Source organism: Tursiops truncatus, chromosome 5 (assembly GCF_011762595.2).
Source record: "Tursiops truncatus isolate mTurTru1 chromosome 5, mTurTru1.mat.Y, whole genome shotgun sequence".
In the NCBI taxonomy this organism is placed as follows: domain Eukaryota; kingdom Metazoa; phylum Chordata; class Mammalia; order Artiodactyla; family Delphinidae; genus Tursiops; species Tursiops truncatus.
Window position 1 is genome coordinate 117,951,969 of NC_047038.1, and position 20,043 is coordinate 117,972,011.

At 39.2% G+C, this 20,043-nt stretch overlaps 1 protein-coding gene across 5 annotated transcripts in view; it reads left to right on the top strand.

The window, feature by feature from the left end:
- The window catches only part of MANBA (mannosidase beta), a 113,739-nt gene that overhangs the window by 78,659 nt on the left and 15,037 nt on the right, over window positions 1-20,043 (top strand). For 4 of the 5 annotated variants that reach the window (XM_033857363.2, XM_073805560.1, XM_073805562.1 and 1 more), the window contains 2 exons: window positions 2,065-2,229; window positions 18,672-18,816. In XM_033857363.2, coding sequence (XP_033713254.1) covers window positions 2,065-2,229; window positions 18,672-18,816 — 310 coding nt within the window. The remainder of the gene's footprint in view (window positions 1-2,064; window positions 2,230-18,671; window positions 18,817-20,043) is intronic. The other variant, XM_073805561.1, reaches the window with a different exon arrangement.

The following is a 20,043-nucleotide window of genomic DNA, read 5'->3' on the forward strand; positions in this document are numbered from 1 at the left end:
CTAATTAGCTTTGGATCTTGGGCAAATTACTTAACTTTTCTGTGCCTGGTTTTCTCATCTGTAAAATAGGGTGATAATAGTACCCACTCATGGGGTTGTTATGATGATTAAATGAGTTAATATTCTTAAAGCAATTAGAGCCTTATCTGACACTTTCTTTTTTTTTTTTTTTTTATTTGTCGCCGTACCTGGGCCTCTCACTGTTGTGGCCTCTCCCGTTGCGGAGCAATAGGCTCTGGACGCGCAGGCTCAGCAGCCATGGCTCACAGGCCTAGGCGCTCCGCAGCATGTGGGATCTTCCTGGACCGGGGGCATGAACCCATGTCCCCTGCATCGGCAGGCGGACTCTCAACCACTGCGCCACCAGGGAAGCCCCATTATCTGACACTTTCTAATTCCTCTGGTAACATTGTTATAGCTGAAATTTACAAGAATTTCAAAACATAGCTATCAGAAGGTAGAAAGCTTCCCACATAACAGATCAGGTTTATGATTATGGGATACATTCAAATTATTAACAGCCACAGGGCTGACTGGCCTGGAGATGTGTTTCAGATTTTGAAAAGGAAGAAGCGTAGAAAGAAGGGAAGACTATTGCTAAAGGTTTGCGCATCTCAAATGTGTACAAGATGACTGTAAATACTATACCTCTGTTTCAAATAAATAATAGAAGTAATTGGTGTTCTCGAAACTGTCTGGTGGTAACATTTTCGAAAACTAAATACAATTTGGAAAAACTACCACATTAAATATGGCTAATGTATGTTGCTTATATTTTGGTATAAATCAATTCCTAAAGAATAACTTTTTTCCTTTTAAGGTGATTGGTCTGTGCATTGCATGATTACTGAGAATTCTAAGTCATATTTTATGAACAGGGATTATTAAGCTTCCTAATTTTCATGGTTTTTTGAGGGTGGAGTGGAATATGTTTTTTCAAAGTGTCTGTGTAACTTGGCTTAGAACTCTGATATTTTCAGATGTAGCCAGCAATTGTCTTATATCTTTGTCAAATGCTAACAGTTCATTAAATCATAGGGCCTAGAAGCCAGAATTATTGCTTTTTTTTTTCTCCTGTAGAAGGTACACTACTAACCTGTGTGGTATTTGTTTTTATTTATTTATTTATTTTTGTTTTTATTTTTTACTTGACCTGATGATAGCTTCTCAAAGGAAAAGAAAGATTCTGTAAGTTAAAAAAAAAAAGAGTTATTATTAGGGGAAAGAAGTATCATTGTTTGGTTTGTATCTTCAACTATATCAAAATTAAACATGTGTATATATCAAATATATTTAGTAATCACTGAGAAGCAAATGAGCAAGTGCTAAGCATTTACCATTTTACTAGTGATATTTTATTACTGTTAAAGAACTGACAGTTTTAAAAGAATGTTGATTTCAGTTCATTATTCAGTTTTGACAGTTTATTTACTTCGATAAAATGACCTTTTAAAATGCACATAACAAATATTTAAAAAAACAAGAAAAATGTTTTTTTTTTTTAAAAATTATTTATTTATATTTGGCTGCGTTGGATCCTCACTGTGCACGGGCTTTCTCTAGTTGCGGTGAGGGGGGATTCCTCTTCATTTCGGTGCGCGGGCTTCCCATTGCGGTGGCGTCTCTTGTTGCGGAGCACAGGCTCTAGGCACGTGGGCTTCAATAGTTGTGGCTCGCAGGCTCTAGAGCGCAGGCTCAGTAGTTGTGGTGCATGGGCTTAGTTGTTCCACAGCATGTGGGATCTTCCTGGACCAGGGCTCGAACCTGTGTGCCCTGCATTGGCAGGTGGATTCTTAACCACTGCGCCACCAGGGAAGCCCCAAGAAAAATGTTTTGATGAGACAAGACTTTTGATGGCAAAACCAAAATGTAACTTTCTAGGTTTGAATAAGGCTAGTCTTTCACTAATAACAAGTATGATGGCAAAAACGTGTGAAATTAGAGTCACAACAAACCTCGAGCTCTTTTCCAGCGTGTAGTACTTTTCAAGTTTGTCAGGAGTATGGAGAAAAGTAGTTTCACTCCTAACTTCCCAATCTGAACCTCTTATTCTTTACTTGAAAGGTTTCATCTAAAGAGGACTGGTCTTATGAAAGCAAATTTGCACATCATAGACAACATTTCACAGATGGTAACTATAAAATGCTTCACCAGGCTGAGCTTCATTTCAAACTCCCCCAAAGTGCAGATCAATTACGCAAGTTCAAAGACACTATTTATCTTACTCAGGTAAGCCATTTTTATTCTGGGCTTCAACAGCTACCTGCAGTTAACATAAAGAGATCCTGTAGGTTTTATAAGCCTTTTGTGGTGAAAAATATTCAGGTTTTCATTTTGCTGATTAAAAAAAATTATCTGCTTCAGAATGGGTATTTGATGACATATAGGACTTGAAATAGTTAATTTTTGGCATTTGTCTCTCTTACAAGAACAGCTCACAAAGTTCTACAACAAATTGTGCATTAAAATCTTCCCTAGCTCAAGATTACTATCAAGGTTCAGTAATTAAGTCAGTAGCATTTGCCAAGGAAAAAATGGGACAATGGAACACAACAGAGTCCAGAAACAGACTCATGTATGATATAGTCACCTGATTTATGGTCACAATGCCACTGCAATCCTGTGGGAAAAGATAGTCTTATCAATAAACAGTACTGTATCAAGTGGGTATCTTTATGGGAAATAAATGAACTCTGACTCCATATACAAAAATTAATTTGATTAGTGATCACACACTCAATTGGGAAAGGTAATACAGTAAAGTTTCTAGGAGAAAACATAGGAGAATAGCTTCATGACCTTGGCATACACAGACGATTTCTTAAACAGAACATAAAAAATACAGACTATGAAAGAAAATAATGATAAATTGGACTTCATTAAAATTATGGACTTTTGTATATCAAAGGCACCATTAAGAGAGAGAAAATGCAAGTCACAGATTGGGGAACAATATTTGTAGTACATATGTCTGACAAAAGATTTGTATTTAGAATAAAGAACGTCTATAAAGCAATAAGAAAAAAGACAGATAACCTGTTAAAAAATGGACAAAAACCTTGAACAGGCACTTCATCAGAGAAGATAACCAGATGGTCAGGAAGTATATGCAAATACGCTCAATTTCATTCTTAATCCAGGAAATGCAAATTAGCCATGCCAGGATACTCCTACACACTATGTACACAATGTAATTTTAGCAGAATGGCTAAAATTAGGAAGATTGACAGTACCAACTATTGGTGAGGAGGTGGGACAGCTGGGACTTTTAGACATTGTTAGTAGGAGTGGAAATTTGTTTAAACAGTTTGGAAAATCTTATGGCAGTTTCTACCCAAGTTAAACATTTGCTTTCTTCATGAATCAGCATTTCTACTCTTAGCTAGGTACCCAAGAAAAAGGACTGCATACGTCTGCCAACAGACATCTAAAATAATGTTCATTGCAGCTTTACTCATAATAGCCCCAAACTGGAAACAACCTAAATGTTCTTTAACAGAAGAATTTACAAACAAATTGTGGAATATTTATACAATGGAATACTCCACAACAATAAAAAAGAATGAACTACTGCTATCAGCTTCAGCCTTGATGAATATTGTAGACATTATGTTGAGCAAAAGAAACATTGTAGTTTCACTATAGACAAAATGAATCCAGATGATATAGAACAAGTTAATGGTAACCACTCTTGTGGAGGAAGATGGTGCATTCTGATTAGGAAAGGGTACAAGGAAACTCTGGCCTGCTAAAAAAGTTTTGTATCTTGATCTGGGTACTGGTTACATGGGTGTATACATATGTTAAAATTCACTGAGTTGTATACTTAAGATCTGTTCATATTGTGTACCTTAGTAGATTATTTTTAAGCAGCTCTACTGAGATATAATTGACATGCCATAAAATTCACTTGTTTTAAGTGTATAATCAAGTGATTTTTAGTATATTTATTGAGTCATGCGACCATCACCATAATACAACTTTCGAACATTTCTGACACTCCAAAAAGATCCCTCTTGCCATTTTTTAAAAATAAATTTATTTATTTATTTATTAATGTTTAAATTTTTGGCTGCATTGGGTCTTCGTTGCTGCGCATGGGCTTTCTCTAGTTGCGGCGAGCAGGGGCTACTCTTCATTGCAGTGCACAGGCTTCTCATTGCGGTGGCTTCTCTTGTTGCGGAGCACGGGCTCTAGGCAGATGGGCTTTATTAGTTGTGGCACACAGGATCTGTAGTTGTGGTGCACAGGCTCAGTAGTTGTGGCGCACGGGCTTAGTTTCTCTGCGGCATGTGGGATCTTCCCGGACCAGGTTTCGAGCCTGTGTCCCCTGCATTGGCAGGCGGATTCTTAACCACTGCGCCACCAGGGAAGTCCCCCCTCTTGCCCATCTGTAATCACTCTCCTTTCTCACTTTCAGTCCCAGGCAAACATTAATTTGCTTTCTGTTTCTATAGATTTTACTTGTCTCAACATTTCATATAACTGGAATCATATAATATGTGATCTTTGGCATGTGGCTTCTTTCACCAAGCATAATGATTTTGAAGTTCTTCCATGTTATAGCCATATATCTGTGCTTCATTTCTCTTTCTTGCTAAGTAATATTCTGTTGTGTGGATATATTATGTTTTACTTATCTATTCATCAGTTGGACATTTGGATTATTTCCAATTTTTGACTATTATGAATAACACTGCTATGAATATTTGCATACACATCTTTGTACCTATATTTTCATTCCTCTTGAGTAGAAATATATGAGTGAAATTGCTGAGCTATATGATAAATTTATGTTTAACTTTTAAAGAAAATATTGACCTGAATCTTAGATAATATTTTTATCTTAATGTTTACAATTTATATATTTTTTCAGACATGACCAATTTATTGAGAAAATTCAAATTTCAGTTTGGCGAAGTATAACCAGGGGCAGAGTTTGGGATAATCATTTCGTTGGCGGCAACTACATTTTCTAGAGCTAATTGGCCATGGGGTAGTATCTGAAGGATAGAAAACAAAACTTGAAAAAATAATTTTTCATTGGTGGCAACTACATTTTCTAGAGCTAATTGGCCATGGGGTAGTATCTGAAGGAAAGAAAACAAAACTTAAAAAAATAATTTAAATTATTGGGTGGGTGATAAACATACATATTTGCAGAGGAAACCAAACACAAACAACCAGCTTACACAACTGAGGCATGAGAAACGCTGTTGCTAGTAGAAACCCTTTATTCCATTTAGTTTGACAGACATTAAACACCTGATTTGTTCCAGACAGTGGGCTAGCTGCCAGGGTTGAGGTGGAAGCACAAAAATCACCAAGACGTCATCCCTGTCCTTAAGAAGTTTACAACAGCACCTGTAAAAATGAGGGCTACTGGTGAAATGCCAAAAAACTGCTCAAAAAACCTGGAGGGAGGAGAGTTTACCTTTACGTCTCAGTAGAGGTTGAGGTCGGGACCCTCTTAAATTAGGTGGTGTGGGTGAGGCCGGGGGTAGCATGCCTCCGAGTAAAGAAAACTGGTGTCTAAGCATGTCTTGGCAACAGGAAATAGTCTAGTTCCTCCACAGCCTTCAGTGTGTGAGAGGGGAAGGGATATTCAAAGGTATTTAGTTTTATTTGAATCCCTCTCATCATTAGAACACTATAAGAGGTTGACAAGGAAGTGAAAAATGATTAAAAAAACCCACACATCCAAGTTTGAAGAGGCACGGACATAGACGGGAAATACCATTTCATAGTTTTAGTGTAAACTCAACTGCTTGTGTATATCCATTTAGTAGCTTAAGCAAAACCATCAAAAGGGGAAAAAACTCCACTGGCAGCACCACGGTTCATCATGGCAGAACATGGTCTCTCCTGTTAGACTATAAAGCTAGCTTTGGCTACTGCCAATGGTGGATGTAAGGGCACAATGGAAATTAAGTTCACTTTTAGTTTAGAAACTAAAGTCTGTAAACATTTCCACCTTAACTGCACGTAGATGACAAAGAAGGCTTGGAAGAGAGAATTTGGGGAGAGAGATGAAGTCTTTGTAGGCTAACTGAACTAAAAATGACTTGGGATGCTGTATCTCCTATTTAAAAAATACAGGATGAGCAAGTCTGAATAATAGTTTGCTATGTGTATAACATACACCTCAAAAAAGAATTCTAACACAACATACTACTAAGCAAACATCACAGTTTCTGCTTTTGCAATTTACACAAATTGCCTGAATTTTAATACTTTAGGGAACCTTTACAAACACAACATACAACAAATTGTAATATTATGCATCACCCTTAACTTCAGAAAGTTTGGCTTGTATTATTTTATCTCAGAGGAAAACTAATGTTTATAATGTCATTTCCTGTGGAATTAATTCATCACCCATTTTAAAAACTAATGTTTAGAAAAGAAGCTTCCCTGTAAGGTAAATTGGAATGCAAACACCTGCCAGGCTTTGATGAAATAAAAATAAACAACTTATATGACCAGCACCTCATTAAACCAAAATCTCCTTTTGAAGTACAAAGTTCAGTTCTTCTTGCCCTCTTAGTAAACGCTAATCCGAACCCTCCCCGATCTAGGAACTGTTCTGGTTTGTTACGTCGTCACATACATACAGTATTTTTTAACATTAAGAAATTCTTGACATGGTACCATAAATAAATAGGTAGTTTTTAAAACCAAAGTGACTCAGAGTACTAGAACAGATGTAATAGCACACTAAAATGGGTTAAAAGTAAAATTAAAAAAAAAAATCTATCATGGTCTTATTAATTCAAATTAAAAATCAAAGATGAAGTATCATTTCAGACCCATATACATCAAGATGCCAGTTCTTATAAAAATGTACTTTAGTTGTAAATGCTAGATATGTAAAAATAAAACAAAAATTTTTAATAGATAGGGAAACCAGTAACTTTTGCCATTAAAATTTAAGTTCTTTTAATGTTTTTAATATTAGAGTTGGGGAAAATTCATTAAAGTTAAATGAAATTAATATAAAATTATTTTTATATTTTTATTATGTTTCATGAACCTGTGAATACACACACATTAAGACTATTTGAGAACCACTGCTTATTTGTGTGATATTTTTGCTAAACTTGTTTCAAGTTCTGAGAGAGAAGGTAAGAGCCTATTCCCAATCTTATGATCTGCAGTAATGTGTTAAACATCACATTTTAATTTTTGCATCTTAGCATCTGAGAATGTACCAGTTTTTATACAAACTCACGCTCACTCTCATCAGTTTTCTCCTGTATGAAAACACAAAACCCTGGATGGAAGTTGAAACAGAAAACTGTCAGCCAAAAGACTCTTTTTGGAAGGTGATAAACTGATGAGAATTTAAAATTTTCAACTATAATATTATCAATTCAGGAAGTTTTTCCTATGTAATATGTAATTTATAAACTTACCTCATAGAATACAAGTTTAAGGATTCTGTTGATATCTGTTCCTTTTAAAGTGTTGCAGTTCATCCTTATTAGTTTTTTGTAGCCAATATTCTATAAAAGTGTCTCAGTTTTGATACATGAAATTGGATGATCCTTATTTGCACACACGTGTGCATGTGTGAACCTTTTCAGCTGTTGTTTTTCATGCTGGCTTTTCTCCTCCCGGCTGTTCGTTTTATTACCGTTACTTTTTTTTTTTTTTTTTGCGGTACGCGGGCCTCTCACTGTTGTGGCCTCTCCCGTTGCGGAACACAGGCTCCGGACGCGCAGGCTCAGAGGCCATGGCTCACGGGCCCAACCGCTCCGCGGCATGTGGGATCTTCCCGGATCGGGGCACGAACCGGCGTTCCCTGCATCGGCAGGCGGACTCTCAACCACTGCGCCACCAGGGAAGCCCTACCGTTACTTTATTCTACTTCCCCAAACCGCATTCAAAGAACTAACAGAAATAATTGTTCTTTCTGAACTCATGAGCATCAGAGGTACACAGTCAGGAGCTGGTGTAGAAGTGGGATTATTTATTGGCGGTTTTTGTTGGTGATGGCTTTTGTCTGATCCTTTAAGCATGAGCGTCCTATCAGGCATTGGCTGGGAATTGGACTTGTCCTTGTTGATTCTACCTTGGGACTTCTTGATATACTAGATGGGATCTGAGATGAAAGAAATCAGAATTATGATTTCTTTTGTTGTTTGTTTTCCATGTTGGACTTTCCTGAGTACAGACAGGAAATGTTAGGGTAACAAGTTTTCTTCCCCTTACTACTTTGATATTAGAACAATCATCTTTCACCTGTGTATAAGAAGTACAACCTTTCTTTGGTCCATTTTCTCTGTTCCCTGATCTTGTTCTCATAATCTGTCATACTGTTCTGAAGAACTTGCCTGTGTGCCACTTTCTAAGACATTCTGTTAAGCAGTTTATTTTGTGTGCAACTTTCAGAAAAATCTTGGCAGAGAAAGCTGTGCAGTAAGTTTCTTTACATTTAGATCCTTCCCTAGCTTCTCTTTATCTTACAACCACAAAGGTATCACTTAGGCTCTTACCTCTTTAATTCTTCTAATATTCCAAAATAATCTTGCCCCACCTTTCATTCTCCTACTTTAACCTGTTGTATTGTATTCCAAATAACCTACATACCTAGGCATACTCTTTTTTTTTTACTTCTTTATTGGAGTATAATTGCTTTACAATGGTGTGTTAGTTTCTGCTTTATAACAAAGTGAATCAGTTATACATATACATATGTTCCCATATCTCTTCCCTCTTGCGTCTCCCTCCCTCCCACCCTCCCTATCCCACCCCTCCAGGTGGTCACAAAGCACCAAGCTGATCTCCCTGTGCTATGCGGCTGCTTCCCACTAGCTATCTACCTTACGTTTGGTAGTGTATATCCTCTCTCTCGCTTTGTCACAGCTTACCCTTCCCCCTCCCCATATCCTCAAGTCCATTCTCTAGTAGGTCTGTAGGCACAGTCTCTTCAGCTGTGTCACAAAGACCTCGCTGCTTAGTTTGAGGACTGTCTACAGTAACAAATCTGTTGCCAGCGTCCTAGAAAGGAAGCTGGGCTACGGACAGTCGTTACTAACCCCTTAGCTTATAGCCCCCTCTAGTGCTTTCATTTATTCTTCACATATTTGTTGAGCATGTAATGAGGGCTAGAAGTTTGGTATGTCCTTGAGAGACTCAGAGTCTTTAGGGATCCATTTTATCTACCCATGTTGCAAGTTACTTGATCATAAGAACTAAGAAAAAAAAAAGCAGGCTATGCTGTAGGCTCAGGTGTTGATGACACCTGCTACCCTGGAACAGTGTCTTGTTTGGTAAACAGCACTGAGATGTGATGGGGATCCAGGCCATGCTGAGCTTGTAAGTTGGGGGTAGGATGGGTAAAGGAGGGGAATGAAGGTAAGATTAGTAACATCGTATATTATACACTAGTGTATTATGTTTATATGCATCACGTAATTTAACAGTCAAGCAGAAAATCAGCATTCTTTGCGTGTCTACTCAGACACCCGGCCCTGGGGCAGGAAGGTGCCTTGTATACCTTCTCATGTAATCTAACATCTCTAGACATCTCTGTTACTGTTTCCATTTTAGACATGAGGAAACAGAGGCTCAGAAAGGTTAAGTATTTTTCCCAAGTTCTCAGGGCAATGAACGGAGCAGGTTTCTGCTTTTAAAACTATAATATTAAATCTCTTCGCAATTGAGATAAGGGAAATTCTATAACTACTGAGGTGGTTGGTTGAATTATAACATCCATTTTTAACAGTTAAGTAAAGAAGACTTCAGAAATTTGGCACAATAGAGAATATGAACAAAGCCAAAAGTTAATTCTTCGAAAAGACCAACAAAATTGAAAAACATTTAGCTAGCTTGGCCAAGAAAATAAGAAAGGAGACTCAATTTACTAAATCAGGAATGAAAGAGGGAATATTACTATTGACCTTACAGAAATAAAAAGGGTGATAAGGGAATACTGTAAACAATTCTGTGACAAGTGATATATCCTAAATGAAATGGACAAATTCCTAGAAAGACACAAACTATGAAACCTGACTCAAGAAGAAATAGACAATATGAATAGACCTTTAACAACTAAAGAGATTGAGTTAGTAATTCAAAAACTTCCCTCAAAGATGGCTTCACTAGTGAATTCTAAAAAACATTTAAGGAAGAATTAACACAACCCTTCACAAACTCTTCAAAAAAATAGAAGAGGTAAAATCACTTCTTAACTCATTCTGTGAAGGCATTGTTATCCTGATACTAAAACTGGACAAAGACATATCAAGAAAAGTACACTACAGACCAATATCCCTTATGAATATAGACAGAAGGAAGTCTTCAGCGAAATAATAATCCAAATCCAGCAGCATATAAAAAGGTTTATATTATCACAGTCAAGTGGGATTTGTCTCAGGAATGCAGGGCTGGTTCAACATATGAATGTCAATCAATGTAATACACCATATTAATAGAATAAAGGAAAAACAACTACATGATAATCTCAATAGATGAAGAAAAATCACTAGCCCAAATCCAACACCCTTTCATGATAAGAAAATTCAACAAACTAGGAATAGAAAGGAGCTTCCTTCACCTGAAAAAGAGCATCTGTGAAGAACCCATAGCTAATATGATATTTAATAGTGAAAGAAAGAGAGTTTTCCCCCTAAGATCAGGAACAAGACAAGGATGCCTGCTCTTGTCACTTCTATTCAGCATTGTACTGGAGATTCTAGTCAGCACAATTAGGCAAGAAAATGAAATAAAAGGCATCCAGATTGGAAAGAAAGAAGTAAAACGATATCTGCTGATGAATGATCTTATATATAGAAAACCATAAAAAATCTACCTAGAAACCTATTAGAACTAAGAATTTAGCAACTTTGCTAAAGTCCTATTGATATAGGATCAATATACAAATATCAGTTGTATTTTAAGCAATAAAAAGTTTGAAAGTGAACTTAAGTGAACAATAATATCAGAAAGTATATAATACTTTGGAACATATTTAAACTAAAGAGACATAAGACTTGCACACTGAAAACTACAAAACATTACTGATGGAAATTAAGGAAATGGAAAGACATTCTGTGTTCATGGATTGGAAGACTTAATATTGTGTCAGATCGCAGATAGCAGAACTCCCCAAATTGATCTACAGATTCAACACAGCTCCTATCAAAATTCCTACTACCGTCTTTGGAGAAATGGGCAAAGTGATCCTAAAATTTATATAGAAATGCGAGGCACTAAGAATAGTCAAAACAATCTTGAAAAAGAAGAACAAGTTTAAAACACTTCCTGCTTTTAAAACTTACTACAAAGCTATAGTAATCAAGGCAGTGTGGTACTGGCATAAGGACAGACATACAGATTGATTAAAAAGACTTGAGAGTCCAGAAATAAACACATACATCTATGGTCAATTGATTTTCTACAAGGGTGCCAAGACAATAAAATGGAGAAAGAATAGTGTTTTGAACAAATCGTGCTAGAATAACTGAATGTACACATGTCGGAGAATGAATTTGGACCTCTACCTCACACCGTATACAAAAATTAAAATGGATTAAAGATCCAAATGTATGAAACTCTTAGAAGAAAACATAGGTGTAAATCTTTGTGAAGTTTGATTAGGTAACAGTTTCTTAGATATGACACAAAAGCAGAAGCAACCGAAGAAAAAAATAAATTGGACTTCATCAAAATTAAAAACTTTTGTGTGTCAAAGGACACTATCACAAAAGTGAAAAGATAACCCACAGGATGGGAGAAAAAATTTGCGAGTCATATGTCTAATAAGGATCTAATGTCCAGAATATATTAAGAACTCTTTCAACTCAATAATGAAGACAACCTAATTTACAAATGGGCAAAAGATTTGAAGAGACATTTCTCCAAAGAAAATGACCAATAGGTACATGAAAAGATGCACATTATTAGTCACTAGGGAAATGCAAATCAAAACCACATGAGATACCACTCATGTCCACTAGGATATCTAGAATTAAAAAAAAAAAAGAAAATAACAAATATTGGTAAGTGTATTGGTCAGGATTCTCCAGAGAAGCAGAACCAATATGATATATGTAGACATATAAAAGAGGAAAGTTGTTATAGGAATTGGCTGAAATGATTACAGAGGCCGAGAAATCCTACAGTCTGCCATCTGCAAGAAGGAGAACCAGGAAAGTCGGTGGTATAATTCAGTTTGAGTCTTGAGGCCTGAGAACTGAGGGGCCATTGGTGTAAGTCCCAGAGTTCCAGAGCCCAAGAACCAGGAGCTCCAGTGTCGGAGGGTAAAAGAAGCTGTGTCCCCAGCTCAAGAAGAGAGAGAGAATTCACCCTTCCTCCCCTTTTGTTTGATTCAGGCCATCAACCAACTTGATGATGCTCACACACTGGTGAGGACGGACCTTCTTTACTCAGTCTATTGAATCACCAAAAACATCCCCACAGACACACCCAGAAATAGTGTTTACCAGCAGTGTAGGCATCCCTTAACCCAGTCAAGTTCACACATAAAGTTAACCGTCACAGTAAGGATGTGGAGAAGTTAGAAACCTCAGATGTTGCTGGTGGGAATGTAAAATGGTACAGCTACTGTGGAAAAGTTTGTCAGTTTCTTAAAAAGTTAAACAGTTACCATAGGACACAGAAATTCTGCTCTTAGGTATATATCCAAGAAAATTGAAAACATGTTCACACAAAAAGTTGTGTATAAATGTTCATAATAGCCAAAGTTAAAACAATCCAAATGTTTATCAGCCAATAAGTGGATAAACAAAATGTGGCATATCCATACAATGAAATGTATTCAGCAGAATAAAAAGGTTTGAAATACTGGTACATAATACAACATGGGTGAACCTTGAAAACTTTAGTCTAACTGAAGGAAGCCAGTCACAAAAGGCTATACATTGTATTATTCCACTTATGTGAAATGTCCAGAATAGGCAAACCCGTAGAGACAATGTAGACGAGTGGCTTCCAGAAGCAGAGGAGAGAGAAGAATGAGCAGGGACAGACGAACCAGTTCAGATTTTAGAGGGTGATGATGAAAACATTCTGGAATGAGGTAGTGGTGAGAGTTGCACAACCTGTGACTACACTAAAAACCAATGAATTATAAATTGTAAAGGAGTGAATTGTATAGTATGAATTATATCCAGTTAAAAAATGGCTTTATTGGAAGGTTCTTATTGTCAGGATAATTTTAAGTAAATAAAGTATATAAATACCATCGTATCAGGAGAACTTATCACATGGCTTCTCCTAGTTCCAAGGGTAGAGGGTGTGCTTCTGAGCATGTAGCCCAGCTACAACTCTATCACTCTGGAGGAAGGGGAGAATGGGTTTTTGTAGACAGCAACCTTCATCACAGTGGCAGAGCTAGAATTGGAACCTAGGTCTTGGTTTCCTGGTCCAATTTCTTTTTCCCATACCATGTTTCTCTAAGGGGACTGATTTCATAAGTGTAATCAAGCAAGCTGCTGAAAACAGGCATATTTTGGAACTAAAATTAGATTTGTCTGCTAACAGTGGGACTGAGTAACCTAGGAAATGACTAAGCATTTATCCTTCTCATATATAAAGATTGCTTTCTTTAGGAAAAGATGCATGAATCTATAAATACAGGTACAGTTCTTAAAGGGAAAGAGGCAGTTGCAGAGATTTTTTTTTCCCCAGGGAAGTAGGACTGTACATTTTCCCTTTAAGATGGATAGTGGGCTTCTGTATTTTTATGAACAGAGGTGTCATTCATTAGCCCTAACTAGCACCCACTGGTTTGGATAAACCCAGATCCATGTTATAGGCGTGGCACCATCTGCCTGTGGAGGGTACTGCGTGGTGCACGTGCCAGAACCCGGAGCACTGAAGAGCCTTGCTTATCACTTTCACACTAAATTCAGGTGTGATAGGCTACTAGTTAGAGCTTGCCTAGTGCTCTTTTCCTTTCATTCCTAGCAAGGCTTAGGAGTCCTGCTTGCCTTAAAAATTTTTTTAAGTTTAAAAGGATTGCTAATGTTTACCTGTTAAACCAGAAAAGGCAAATTACAGCTAGGAGGGCTTCCCTGGTGGCGCAGTGCTTGAGAATCTGCCTGCCGATGTAGGGGACGCGGGTTCGTGCCCCGGTCCGGGAGGATCCCACATGCCGCGGAGCGGCTAGGCCCGTGAGCCATGGCCGCTGAGCCTGCGCGTCCGGAGCCTGTGCTCTGCAACGGGAGAGGCCACAGCAGTGAGAGGCCCGCGTACCACAAAAAAAAAAAAAAAAAAAAAAAATTACAGCTGGGAAATTGTTAGAATAGATATACGGAAATAAATATTTTAAATATTTTTTGCAGGTAGTTCTGAGAATTGAAATAGTTCAGGGACTGAAAACTCAAATGTTTGTAGGGACCAGGCGGGTAATTTAAATGGATGAGAGTCTGAATATTGGGGATTGTGGCAAAATGGAGCATACAGGCCCTGACTTAAGACATTAAACGACAACAAGAAGAAACAAAAAGCACCCGCTCTGTGAGCCAATTAAAACCTGCGTGGGGCTGAGTTCTGCCTGGAGGCTAGCAGTTTATGGCAGCCTCTTGACTGGAACCTAATATAGCAACATGCAACAAGGACTTTAAAATGTGTCATATATTATTATCAAAAGAGACAACAGAAGAGGCAAAGAAATTAATTTGGACATAAAATGTTCTTTGCTCTTGTATTTAAAGAAACAATCTGCAAACCATTCAAATGCCGAAAAATTATTGGAGAATGATTCATCAAACTATGGTATAACTGTGGAACCATTTAGAGCACAGAGATATATAGAAAATGCCAGGGCATCACATGGAAATGTACACATGTGAAAATTAAGTCAGAGTAGAATACAAAATTATAAACGTATATGAGTTACAGTATATGTTAACAAAGATCAGGCAGGAATTTGGAGCGTTGTAAAAAATTTGCCACTCATCAGACGTTTTCCCCCTGAAAAGAAGCTTAAATTCACCGTGAAGAAAATGCAGGTCACCTCTACCAAGCCCATCAGTAAAATATCTAGTTGTCCTTTGGATTAGATCCAACTGAGTACAAGCATGACTGTTTCAATAGATATGGCTTTGTCCTAGAAGTTTTTATTTTTGCCTGAAAGAGATGACTTAATTTCCTACTCTGGTATACACTGGTGTTTTGTTCCCCACCTAAAAATTCCGATTTGTACTTTTCTCCTATTCACCCTGTTTTATAAATCTGGATCCAAGGAAACGGATTCCAGTCCCAAACTTCTTGAGTGACGCCCCTCCCTCCATTCTACTCGTGGGTCCACGCTGAACCAACCAATAGCAGAATATTGCAGGTCCTTTGGCTTCCTTGGTGTATCAGGAATGGCCCAGGCTTTGGAGATACTTCAGATCCTGGAAGTTCCAGAATTGTTGGCCGACACCCAAAGTGGAGTGTCCATGGTGGTCGCCATTTGATGCCCGTGCTTGGCCTGTCAGGGCTGGGCTAGCACCTCTGGAGTGTCTGGTGATCAGAATACCTCTCCCCGTGTGTTCCTTATTGGTGTGATGAGGGCTGTCTCATCCTCTCCTCCTGTGATCCCTTTACACACCGTCCATAGAGCCTTAGCGGATTTTTCAGGAATCTCGGGATGAGAACAGAGACTTGTTGTTGTTCAGTGCCTCGGGTGTGTGTGCTGCAGGGTAGGGACTGTGGCTGGCTTGATTTTGTGCCCATGGGCCAATTTTAGCTTGGTTGGTGGGGACGTTATTTGGGGGCTGAGGTGATTTAAATAAGTTCAGATATTATCAAATTTTAAAAACAAATACAAAGGTTACTTCCCATGCTGATGTGAGGTTACATCTCTAATGCGCATGCGTTGATAATTGGCGCTACCCTCAGATCTGTTTCTACTAAGATTTCAATTGGCTGCTTTATGTTCACTGAACTTTCTAGAAATCGCTCCACAACACTGATTTTGCACAATAACTCGACAAACATGTGAACGCTTAATCAAGGGACTTGATTTCTCTATGCCTAGGTATCCAGGCCTAGAAGTTGATAAATCTCTTTTTTCTTTGGTTCAGACGAGATTGGTGTTTTTAGAAGGAACTTGATTAGAGATCCTGAGTCTAATTGTTACTCACCCGGGTCCTTGGACTCTTAATCCATAGAAATTGATAAGAGGCCAGAGGAGAACTTCAGGCAAGACTTTATCAGGACTTGTGCTGCAGCATGAGGGAGCGAAAACAAGTAACAGGTGCCGTTGGTTCCCTGGCTCCTTAAAGGGGGTGAGGCTGGAGGTGGACTGCTGGCTTGGCTGGGAGGTGTAGTTTAGGTGGTCTGCGTGCCCCTTGGTGGTGCTGCGTGCAGGAATCACGCACAGTACCCTGCTTTTGCTTCCGACACCTCAGAAATGGCAGTTGGTTTGTGGCCTTTTTGTATCTTATTGTTCATAATTTGCTCCCACTGTGCGTGTGTGCAGTTGGTTTTAGTCCTGTATAGTTTCTTTGCGTTCTGTTGCTTGAGGAGACGTTTGTCCAGGTGCAAGCACTCTGGTAAGGGGTCCCAGGTCCCAGCCTATCTCATAACTGCAGATTAACTTGACTGTTAAAGATCATAGATCTTAGGCCTATTTTTCGTATTTCACTCCTTGACTTAGTGCTAGACTAATATATTCAGAGAGTATCCTGTGGTCATTTTGAGCTTGGCACCCTTGCCACTCTGTTCGTGAGATTCTTACTTTCTTTAGAGTGTTATCTGCCTGTTATCACGGCTGTGCTCCCAGTGGTCTGGTTCCTGAATGGAAAGGGCATTTCTTTACCTGCTCACAGCTAACATCATCTCTTGCCTAGAAGATTATAATAGATTTCTAAATGGTCTCCCCAAATGCCCTCTAGTCCCCTGACTCCTTTCAGTGGTCAGAGGCGCCTGTTGCAAATGCAAGTCTGGTCACTTCACCCGTTAGCTTAAAAGCTTCCTGTGACTTCCAGTTGCCTTTAGGATACATCCCAAACCTTCCCAGGTCTGGCCTCTGCATCCCCACCAGCCTTGCTGCCATTGCTCCCAGCTTTCTGAGTTCAGGCTGCCTTGGCCTTCTTTCAGTTCTTTGCTGTGCATTCTCCTTTCACCACATGTGTCCTCTCTGGCTGCAGCGTTCTGCCCTCTCTCTTTTTCTCTTTCCTGTACTTCGAGGCCAATCTCCCTCCTCAGCTAGACCCATTTCCCCTCCTATCCAGGCTCCTAACATCACACACCTCTCTTTCTTAGCCCTCACTACTGTTTAAAGTTTCCATATATTTGTGTGATTCTTTGGTTAAGGCCTGTCTTCTACACAAGCCAATATGCTCCACAAGGGTGGGCTGTCTCTTTTTTGCTGGGGGTGGGGCTTACCATTACCAGCATGCAACACACACTGTGTTTATTAAATTTTTATTGAACGGCCATGATTTCTTCTCGCTTTGCCCTTCTGGAGTTTGACAGCTGTGCCTCATGTAAGTTGTAACTTCATCTGCGACTTCCTCACTAGCCAGCTCTCCTCGATCTAAAGGTCTCGCTTCATTGGAGCTTTTCTAGTGTTTTAGGAAGGCATCTGAACTTGGTCTTCTAGTGACCATATATGCATCCCTCTTTTTCCTCCTCTGTGAAAATTCAGACCCTACTCTAAGGCCGTCCTTTCCTCTGACTGGGGAATCCTTGCAGCTCTGACTGTCTCTCCAGGTTCTCCTTGGTAATTAAGTAATTAAGGGTCTTGCATGAAGTTTTTTCATGCCTCTTAAATAAGAACTAAATTTACTTGTCCCTTTGTTGCAGTTTACCATCTGTTCTGCTACAACGAAGGAATTGCATTCATAAGAAGTTTTACATTATCAAAAGGCATCATATAAAAAGCAATTGCTTGACTAGAAGAAAGGGGTTAGGGATTTGACAATATCAGAGTCATAATATAGTTCTTTTTCTATAGAATTTTTTTCTGATAAACTATTTTCTTAATAGCCACGAAAGTGTTAGTAAAACCCATCACTGCCCAAAACTTAGTGTTTGACTGCATATAGCATTTGCTCTGGAATCACAGTCTTTGTTTTCCATCATTGCCTCCACTATCATTGGCAAAGAACCTTTTACACCATCCTGTTTCCACGATTACCTGATTACCCATTGTTAAGCCCAATACCAAGCTTCTCCCCAAACCCAGCTGCTATAGACAACAGCTTCTCCTATTAAGGGGTTGGTTCCAGATCTAGTATAATGATGGTATATATAATGGTAGTGAAATTCCCAAATTTATTCAAGCCTATAATTTTCTCAGATCTAGACAGCCTACCTCAAGCAAAAACACCTGTGTTTTTTTTTAAATCTTGCAATGGACTGAGCTTTTTTTGAATAATCGTTTTTTTAAGGTTGAAGTGTAGTTGATTTACAATGTTGTAAGTTTCTGGTGTACAGCAACATGATTCAGTTATACATATATATATTCTTTTTCATATTTTCCATTATGGTTTATTACAGGATACAGAATATAGTTCCCTGTGCTATACAGTAGGGCCTTGTTTATTCTATATATAGTAGTTTCCATCTGCTAGTCCCAAACTCCCAGTTCAACCCGCCCCCTGCCCCTTGGCAACCACAAGTCTGTTCTCTATATGTGAGTCTGTTTCTGTTTTGCAGATAAGTTCATTTGAAAAACACCTGTGTTGTAATGTTTTCCCCTGAATCAGGTGATGCAGGCCCAGTGTGTCAAAACAGAAACTGAATTCTACCGCCGCAGTCGCAGCGAGATAGTGCATGGAGAAGGGCACACCATGGGGGCGCTTTATTGGCAGTTGAATGACATCTGGCAGGCTCCTTCCTGGTCTTCTCTAGGTAAGTGTTTCAATGTTCTTTGTGTGAGTGAGAGAAAGCCATACCCGTGGGGAGAGGCACTGAGAGAGCACAGAGCTGGAAGGGTCAGATGAACCCAAGCAGGACTCCAGGGAGAGGAGGCTGTCCAGCTGCTGGTCTCGGAGCTGCGGCCTCCTCTCCCACCTTCACAGTCTTTCCAGGAGCCTTAGAGGCAACCTCACTACGAGTTCTGAGCTGTGCAGTCGCAAAAGCAGGCGAAGGAAGGGAAAGATTCATGCATGAAGATCTCAGCCATGTGTCTTCTGATTGTTGCTTAGAATTTTGAATTTACTTAAGAGGACTTTCCAGGGCAAAAGGAGATTGACATAAGCACCCCTTCTTCTGTTTAGGAGAATCCAACCACAGGAAAGTTTGGCCCAGCTGAGTGTTAAAATGTCCCTTTCCTGACTCCCCTTCAAGTCCGTCAGGTCATCTTTCTTTTGCCCTGTTGACCTCTTGGGGGAAAGGGAATTGAGTGAGAAATCCAAGTAAGAAGGGTTATCAGGTGAACCTGTCTGTTCAACGAGGAACAGGTGAGATGGCTGACATGGTACTTGCAGTTTGAATTATTTCATCTATTTTGGTGCATTAAAAAGAATTAAGGTGTAATAATGAATGCTGGCCTTCACTAAGAGGTGATTTGAAGCCAAGTTCAGTTAATGATATGAACAAAAGTTTTGGGTCAAAAATGAGGCAAGGCTGTAAAGTAAGAAGGCCATTTTGCTGGGTGAGGCTCTTAACCAAGCTGAGAATGCAGAGCACAGAGTTCCTTCCCCACGTGCTTTGAATAAGTGCTCATCAGCTCTGCAGGGAACTGCAGTCTTGATCAGGTTTCCCTGATCAAACTCTTTATCGACACCAACCAGAGAAAAGGGTATTTAATGAGAGTCAGGGGGTAGATGCTAGGGGAGTAGCCTTTCTGGGACGCTTAAACCGGAGAAAGAGATGTTGTTCAGAGACACTTGGAGCCTGACCCTGCTTCCTGTCTGCGGATGCGGCGGTGGTCTTCTGAAGCCGAGTTCGGTTCAAGAAATGGGAGAGCCCAGGCTTTGTAACTCTTCCCTTAAATGACCCTACGTTCTTCGGAAAGGATTTCAGAGTGTGATGGCAGAGTAAGAATCTGTCTGCCTTCTAAACTCTGGGAGGACAGTGCATTCGAGGAGAGGGTCACCACCTCCTGGGGGTGTCACCGTTTAGGAACTTAGGTAT